The 8,651-nt window shown below is 45.7% G+C and overlaps 1 protein-coding gene across 6 annotated transcripts in view; it reads left to right on the top strand.

Annotated features, from left to right (window-relative positions):
• The window catches only part of Alg9 (ALG9, alpha-1,2-mannosyltransferase), a 62,742-nt gene extending 55,913 nt beyond the window's left edge, over window positions 1–6,829 (top strand). For all 6 annotated transcript variants that reach the window (XM_087563097.1, NM_001394348.1, XM_087563098.1 and 3 more), the window contains 1 exon segment: window positions 6,055–6,829. In XM_087563097.1, the coding sequence (XP_087419223.1) occupies window positions 6,055–6,178 (124 nt within the window). In that variant the 3' untranslated portion in view covers window positions 6,179–6,829.
• Window positions 6,830–8,651: the final 1,822 nt, after the last annotated feature.

Genomic DNA, 8,651 nt, shown 5'->3' on the forward strand with positions numbered 1-8,651 from the left:
AAGCTGGAGATGCGGCATTGTGTCCTCTCCCTAGGGCGGGCCCTCCAGCGAGCACAGCGTGTTAACTGTGCTGCTGTGTCCACGAGTGGGAAACGGGAGTGTGACTCGTCTCTGCACTGCTTACTGACCGTAAAGCAGTGTCCTCACCCATGTCCTGTTAAAGGGTAGTAAAGTGCCCTTATGCTTGCCCAAAACCAGCCTAGTGAATATTAGCATTGCTCAGTAAAGGATAGTAGGTGAGTATGACTGAATCATGAAGGAAAACCCAGATTGTCTTTAGATCTGAAGGTGCTTTGAAGGGCCAGTTCTGCACTGGGCGGTGTGGGAAATGTCTGAAAGTGCACTACAGGGAAGAGGAAGTAAGGAACAGCTCCAGGAAGTCCCCAGTGGGGTTGAATAACAAGGCTAAATGTGGTTTAAGGTTTGAGTGAGGGCCGAGTGGTTGGATGGATGACTGGTGTGGACAGGGAGAAATGTGAGGGAAATCTGAGTGTCAGGAGGCCGTCTAAGCTGACAAATTGACTCCATATTTCCACTTGTGCTGGCTGGTGGTATCGGGGGTGGGGGTGGGGTGGGGTGGTGACTAGCTGCCAGTCTGCTGTTCATGTCAGCAAGTGCAGATTTAAGTCTCTACAGCAGAATGCTCTCTGACCCTGATAAATGGGACAGTAATTGGATCAGAACACATTCTGAGCTGTCAGCTAGTTAGACCGAGTGGATGACTGTTCTATGCATATCTGTTCCATTCCTGCACTGCTTAAGAGACTCTCTTCTGGGGTAGAGTGGGTTTCTATGATGGTGACACGTATCTTACATCTTGTTCCTTACAGATGCAATCATAGTCAACCTACCGTCCTTTGTTGAGCAACTCTAATGTTCAACACGCGTCACACTGACATTCATGGGTCTTGCGGCATGAACTTTGATGGGCATCACTGTCTTAGTTGTGATCGTTCTGATTTATGTTTCCACACGTGTGAATGGGTGCACGAATGCAGACTCCGTCTTCCAGTGCTTAGCTGTTCTTTTGTGTATTTGATTTTACTTCCTTCAGAAACAATGTAGTATAACAAGTCTTCCTTAACAGTTAAAGCTACTGCAGATACTAGTGGTTAAGAAACTAATATAGTCAGGGATTCCCTTCTTTCAATGTCAGAGCAGATAAAAGAAGGAAGAAATGCAGAACAGCAGCTGCTGTCAGACAAGGGGAACTCCAGTCAACTTGTTCTACAAACTGAGTCAGATAGCCACAGACTCGTCCCTTCGCAGTTGAGAGGTGGGCATGCATATAATGATAGCAGCTTCTGTCTTACTTCTGGAAGCCATCAGCAGGGGGGGCTCTGTGTGGTGGCTGCAGAAGACCTGTGTTCTCAGGATGCTCAATGCTGTGCTCTGATGAGACCCTTGTGTTTTCTCCTTTTACAGTTGTGTGCTCAGGTTTACCTATAAAAGTCTCCTCACTGAGTGCTGTGTTTAGGATTTAGTGCTAATTTTTCAGTGGCCCACACCGGGTGAATACCGCAAGTTGGGGTGACTCTTGATTGACTTCCTGTCTATCTTTGACGAGTTGCTTAACCTGAACCACAACTTCCTGGACTTGGAATTCCTCATTGGGAAAGGACTCGTCTGTTACCTACCCTTCATGTCTGCATCTATGCTGTTACCTGACGGCACTCAGTATGGCTGAGCTCAGCTGAATTCTTTCCTGTGATATCCTTTCCCCACTTTCTTTATCTACCTGCCTGTCCTCCACCCACCCATCCGTCCTTCCAACATGCCTGCTGTTCATCACAGAGTAGTTCCAGGCATAGAGAGCACATCCTCAGTCCATGAAATCTAGATGAGGGAATAAAGGGGCATTCAGCAAGCTGATACGTTCATACACATTTGAAAGACACACTGAGAAGACCTGGCTGTACCGGAGCCAGAGGACCACGCACCTCCAGTGAGGTGCCTCAGATGGAAAGATGTGTACTGAGTGCTTGCTCAGCCCTCTCCAGTCCTCAGCGGTTGGCTTCTCCTCTGAACTTGCGTGCCGGTGCTTTAGTAGTATATACGCTAAGTTATAGCTTTGTGCCATTCATGTTCAGATACAAATGCGCACTCAGTGAGACCCTTAGCCCATCTCGAAGAGAAGATGATGTGTCTGTGTGGCAAGCATGCAGATCTTCATATAGAGTTGTCATATTGTTTGCTTGTTTAGTTTTTGAAGAATTTGAGGTTTTCAGGATGGCGCCTGGTAGTGCACATCTTTAATCCCAGTGAGAGGCAGGTTGATCTCTATGAGTTCCAGACCAGCCAGGGCTGCACAGTGAGATGCTGTCTTCTAAATTAATTAATTAATTAATTAATTAATTTCTAAATTTGGGACAAATTTGTCTGTTCATTGTAAACGTTATAAATAACATTTTGCCAACTTTATATGTTTGAAATTTTCTGGTATAATAAGCAGAAAACAAAACAAATTATTTATGAAGCATGGAAACAAACGGACAAGTCATCATAAAGTAACAAAGTCCCCATGATGCATGCTGCCTATTCTGACCGATTCTGCTCAAATCGCCTGTGCACGTGGCTGTGGGCTTACCCTCACTGGCATGCGTGTTTCCTCTTTCCGCACTGGTGTTAGGCACAGTCAGACTGCATAGTTTTTGCAAACATGGCTGTTGAGTTGATGCCCAGGCTTGCATTCTGACAGATCACATTAACTGTTCCCGTTTCCCTTCTCGATTCTTTTCCTTTGCGGTCCTGAACTGTAGGAAGCTCACATACTCTAGATGGCAAGCCTCTACTGTATGGGTCGTAGATATCTTGTCCTAGGCTCCTTCCTCTTTCTTATTGTTCCAGCTTGCTTTTTATACCCAGCAGTAATGTATAGCGGGCCTTCCATTTCAGTCTTGTCAGTGCTTTTGGTGACGTATGTTCTGTGTGCAGCCAAAAAGTGTTCTGAAATATATGGGCCTCTGTGGTGTTACCTGTCAGCACACCAGGAAAGTGGCCATCAGCATTCATGGTCTTGGTCCAGTAGACCCTGTCTCTTTTTATGTTTTTTATTTGTTTTATAAATTATTTACAAAAATAGGAATAGGAGGGTAATGAAAGATTCATTTGAAAATATAATAAATGGGGGCTGGAGAGATGGCTGAGAGCACCAGCTGTTCATACAGAGGACCTGCACTCTGTTCTCTGCACCCACATCTTGCTTCACAACTCTCCATAACTCTAGTTCCAGTGCCTTGTTCTGGCGTAGTTGGGCACTAGGCATGCGCGGGATACATAGACACACATGCAGACAGACACTTGTACACATAAAAATACACTTTCAAAAAAAGAAATAGAATACATGAAACTTTCTCCATATTCTTTTGGTTATGGATACACACACACACACACACACACACACACACACACACACACACTCACACTCTCTGGGTGTTTTTGTTTCATTTCTTCAGACAAGGTATAGCCAGTCATATAACTCTTGGAACTGGCCTTGTAGGCTGGACTGGGCTTGAACTCAGAAGGCTCATTCTGCCTCTGCTTCCCAAGTGCTGCCGTTAAAGATGTGTGCCACCGTGCCTGGCCATATATTCTGAATTTTTATTCTGTATTCTCCTTGTTGGGAACATACACATATTCAAGCATTACTCCTGAGATGGATACCCCAAATTACAGCCAGCTGCTGTTGTGCATGAACCCGATACGTCCATCTTGAAGTCTGGTAGGTTTCAGACCTGTCACTAATGAAATCCAGCTCATCCTTGCTCGTGGCTCTCCTCATTCTTGCTTCATAAAAAGAGCATTTAGGTATTTTTGAGAAACCTTTGGTGGTTCACAAACCTCCATTGTTTCTTAATTCAAACTTTTTTTTTTTGTTTTGTATTTAGAGTTTAAAAGTCAATTAGACCGGTCAGCGATTTTTAAATGTCTCTGTCATCTATGTTCCTCTGTTGTATCCTTCCCTTCAGCCCGTCCACTTACGACATTTTGGAAAGTGAAAGAAGGGCACAGGGCGAGTCTCTTTATTGTACTGGGAATCGCCCAGGGTCTGACTGCCAACATTGCATGATGCCGTCCTTCCTGGTGAGGGCTAACTGGGTAGAAAGAACGCTGCTTCCTTTTTGTGCTAGGAGCTTATTGTTTACTGATCGATTAGTTATTAATCACATTTACTATGTGTTTTGTGTGTTATGGGGGGTGCACATGAGGAAGTCAGAAGACAGCTTGTGAGTTCAGAAGGGAAGTTTGAGGAATCTCTTCCCTTTTCCTACCATGTGGGTTCTGGCCATCAGCCTCAGGTCACCAGGCTCAGCAGCAGGCGCTGACCCAATTCTCAGTTCTTGAGTTTGAGGCCATTCATCTAGCTCACAGCCACCTGTAGACCACAACGTGAACTCTGCTTGCACATCAGTCTCCCTGTTTCAGTGGACATGTGCTGTCTGATTCTCATCTGTGTGTGTATGCGTGTATGTGTGCGTGTGTGTGTGCATGTGCATGTGTGTCTTTGAGGACCGTGGAGTGTCTTCCTGTGCCGGTTTTCCTCTTAGGACATGAGAGATGGAGTATTGAGATAAGGATTCTGACCGGTGCTCTGTGGGGATATAAGTGCCTCCAGTGGTTCCTTCTGGACTGAAAGGGGCTGCAGAGCTGACTCTGCACACCCTGAGCTGGCCCAGGGCTTGAGGCCAGCCGAGCCTGTGTGACCTACTGAACAGGAGTCGTCTCTGTTATGGCCACTGACCTGAGGGAATGGGTGCTGACTTTAGACTTTCTGCTCAGAGCATCACTTTATCTGTGCGTTGTGAGCAAAAAGAGGAAATTAACTTTTGTCTGAGCCAGGTGCATCCTCTTCCTGTTTACCCTGCTCCCAAGAGCCCTGCTTTATCCCCAGAGTCTCCTCTAAGCCTCTTTTCTCTACCCAAGCCCTTGAGCTGTTGGCTGCTGACGTGAAGTGTGTCTCTGTTGAGCACAGGCACTGCCACCACCTCAGTTGGTAAGTATCTCTAAGAGGTGTGTTGCCCAGTGTGATACCATTGTGTGCAGGCATTGCAGGAGTCTGCCAAGCCCACAGGTAGGCTGCCAGTGCAAATGCCACGTCGACCTGACATTTACAGGTTTAGAATCTGGAAAAGGACTGGCCGTGGACACCCTTTAGCTCTCTCATTTCCAGTATCAGTAACTGAGCCAACTTGGATTTTCAGACTGAAAAATTCAGTCAGGAAGTAATACTTGATGCCTTTGAAGCTGCCGTTACAATCTCTTCAGGAAAGGATAAATCTGTAGGCTGCAGGATGAGCCATTATGGTAAAGCTTGCAAACTCTAAACTCAGACCTGGATGAGACTCTTACATGAGGCTCTTATCAGTCACTCTACCACCTTGAACAGGCTGCTGATCCCTGCGTGAACCTGGGCAAGCTTAAACTCTGCTCTCCTTCTGTGAAGCCAGGGTCAGTGCCACTGTCCTCATATATTTATCAGACGGAGTAAACACATTTAAAAACAAGTCACTCTCTAGTTCTCACACATCAGTCATGAGTAGAATTTTCAGGAACATTCTGTGCTCTCACACTTGGGCATAGACGAACTGCTCAACTGAGGCACTGCTGGGATGTTGCGCAGGTACCCAGGACACAGTTTTCCTCTCCTCTCAGGAAGACTCAGAACTGGTGGAGCATTTGGCATTTATATGATTGTCCTATAATTCCACACTTTGTTCTATATTTCTAGAGTCAGAAATTATTTGGGTGTTAAGAGTAGATTTCAGTCATTACAGCCTTTGCATTCCCTGTAACTTCTCTGTGTCACCTTCGTATGCAAACTGCAGACCCATAGCTCATGTTAGGCTGTGCAGACTTATTAGGGAGAAACTTTTTTGGGGGGGCTTGAGTAACAAAGTGTGTGGTCTGTTACTATGATCTGGTACCTAAATAGTAGACTTTTCTGTATTCACACAAAACATTATCCTTGATATAGTGCTTGGTTTCTTTTAATTATTTTCAGAGTGGTCAGTAAAATGGTGTAATCTCTCCCCTTCCCTTTCTTTTCTCTTTCAGGTCTTCCAAGTTGCTTCGGGCATTCTACATTCCCTTCCTGTCAGATCAATACACAGTGTATGTGAACTACACCATCCTGAAGCCTCGGAAAGCAAAGCAAAGCCGGAAGAAAAGTGGAGGTTAGCACACCCCTGTGGCTCCAGTGGACAGCCTGTGTTAACTAGGGGCTCCACTGAGCTGACTTCCTCCAAGGCATCATATGCTGTAATAAAGGTCGTCTGCCAAGAATGCCAGATCTCCGGTGCTCTGAGCTCGTCATGGTGTATCTCAAAGTCTAATCAAAGTCATGCACTTCCTGCTCCTGTGTCTCTTCTGCATGTGAGCTTTCTGCAGATAGGCACAGTCCTAACTCCTGGGGAGGTACACTGCCCCACTGCTCCTTGTTCTCCGAGTAGTTCTTTACTAGAGCGGAGAAGAGCAGAATGTGCTCACGGGAAGAGCTGAGAATCCTTGACTCGGTGTGTGCTAGCCTTTTCCACTTGCTGGCTTGGGTTCTGAGAACTCCCAAGCCTTCCTTAGGCTACGTGGTTTCCCTACCAAAGCTGTTTGGCAAATGCCAGTGCTGAAAAGAAGCTCAGCCTCATTGCCAGCCGGATGTCCTTTACCCGCCAGCAAGACACAGCTTCTAAAGCGTCCACAGGACTAACACCCTGTCCCGAAGCTCAGGAAAAAGGCGACCACTGAAGAACTGTGACCTAATCATATTATTTATGATGCCTCTGATTTTCCTTTTATTTTCTTTAAAACTGGTCTTAATTATATGGCTTTTTGGGAAGCGTTGTAAGATTTTTTTGATGTTTCAGCATGCTATATCTTGAATTCTAGAATCTGTACAGAGACTGTAATCTGTAGGGCATCTTTGGAGGAAAAGTGATCAACAGACTTGGTGACAACACACTTTAAAGTAGTGGAGGCCATTTTGGGGAAATTAAGAATTCCTTTTTGTAACATGATAGCCCCAGTGAAATGAAAATGCTTTACTTCGGTTCTGCTGCAGGGTGTCCTCTAGTTGCACAGGCGTTGTCAAGAGCAACCCCAACAGGTGGGCCTGCCTGTAACATCACCTCTTACAGCATGGCACAGCCCGTAAGCCATTCCCGTGTCTCATTTGATCCTCACAAGTATTGTGAGGAAGACCTACTTCACAGACTCGGAAACAGATGAAGGTGCAGGGGTGACGTCTCTCCAGTCCCGTGTGTGGGCAGTAGGTAACATCACAGCTGTCTGACTTCTCATGCTTGCACAACTGCCGTTGCCTCTCCACTCATTGATGAAGAAAGTGCTGCTTGAAAGGAGGATGAGGTTGACCAGAGAGCCAATTAGCTGTCAGTTCTTGGAGTTCTTGGAGTTCTGTGGCACCTGTGGTTTAGCCTTTCTTCTCAGCACTATGTGTTATTTCTGGCCCTTGCTTTGGAAGTCACAGGGTCTGCTGTACAGTGTTCTTGTCCCTGTGGGTCATGTTATTCCTTAAGGGTGTCAGGTTCTAGCAGTACAGAGAGGAAGATCTGATTTCCACAGTTTCCATTTTTTCCTTTTAAAGAAAATAACTTTCTAATGTGAACCAGTCCCAGTGAAGAAGACAGAAAATCATGCATGTGAATGAGTCCTCTTGGGGGTTCTCCTCTAAAAGAAAATCTGCTTGGAGATGAGTGAAGCAGAGGTGAGGTGGTGGGCCCAGATGGACAGAGTGACAACTGGATAGGAAAGATAGATTTCAGCCCTACTGTGTGAATGATCCCTGAAGTGTCATTTTCAGTGTTTGGTACTGAGTGTGATGTGACTGAAGAAGTGAGAATGTTTGAAAGCCACGGCACTGCAGGATGACTTGGCGATGGAGCTCAGTAGAGAGCTATAATCCGGGGGTGTGGCTGGGTGGTAGAGCATGTGTTTACCATGTGCAAGGACCTGGGTTCCATTCCTAACATATGCAGACATACACACCTACAAGTGGTATCAAATTGAGTGATTTGATTATCTTACATACCTGGAAAATGTAAAGATCCCAGTAGAGGTGCCTGACATCAACCTAGGCCTCTCCATATACACACACGCATGCACACATACATGCACATATGCAAACATAGGTCCCCTGGATGCAGAGATTTCTTGGAAACATCGGTTCCTATCCCTTTGCAAATCTCACTCTGGTTTTCTCCATTCTGTTTTCTGCTGAGCGCGTGGTATATCTCAGACAAGTGCCTTTTAGCAGCCCACAGAGTTAGCTTCACATGGGAAAAAGAAAGGTATCTGATCCACGGCTCCTGTCTTCCGCAAAGGCTGTTGTATTGCATGGGTACCGCTGCCCCAGCACCTAGACTAAGTACTTATCTGTAGATTGTTGCCATATCTGTAATCTACGTACGGCTCATAAAGGCCTTTGATAGCAGGACAAGGTAATGGGCATGACTGTGTTTACCTGGCAAATCTAGACTTCTCTGACCTCTGGCACTAAGTCGGCCTTATTTGAACCTAAACCCCGTGACTCTGAGTGCCAGTATTGACCCAGTCTAGGCAATAGGAATCCATTTTCAAGGTCTGACTCTTAACCATTTTCATTATTTGATTAAAAAAAAAGATGGTTTTTTTTTAAGATTTTT

The sequence above is a fragment of the Rattus norvegicus genome, chromosome 8 (assembly GCF_021556685.1).
Source record: "Rattus norvegicus strain SHRSP/BbbUtx chromosome 8, alternate assembly SHRSP_T2T, whole genome shotgun sequence".
Taxonomy (NCBI): Eukaryota; Metazoa; Chordata; class Mammalia; order Rodentia; family Muridae; genus Rattus; species Rattus norvegicus.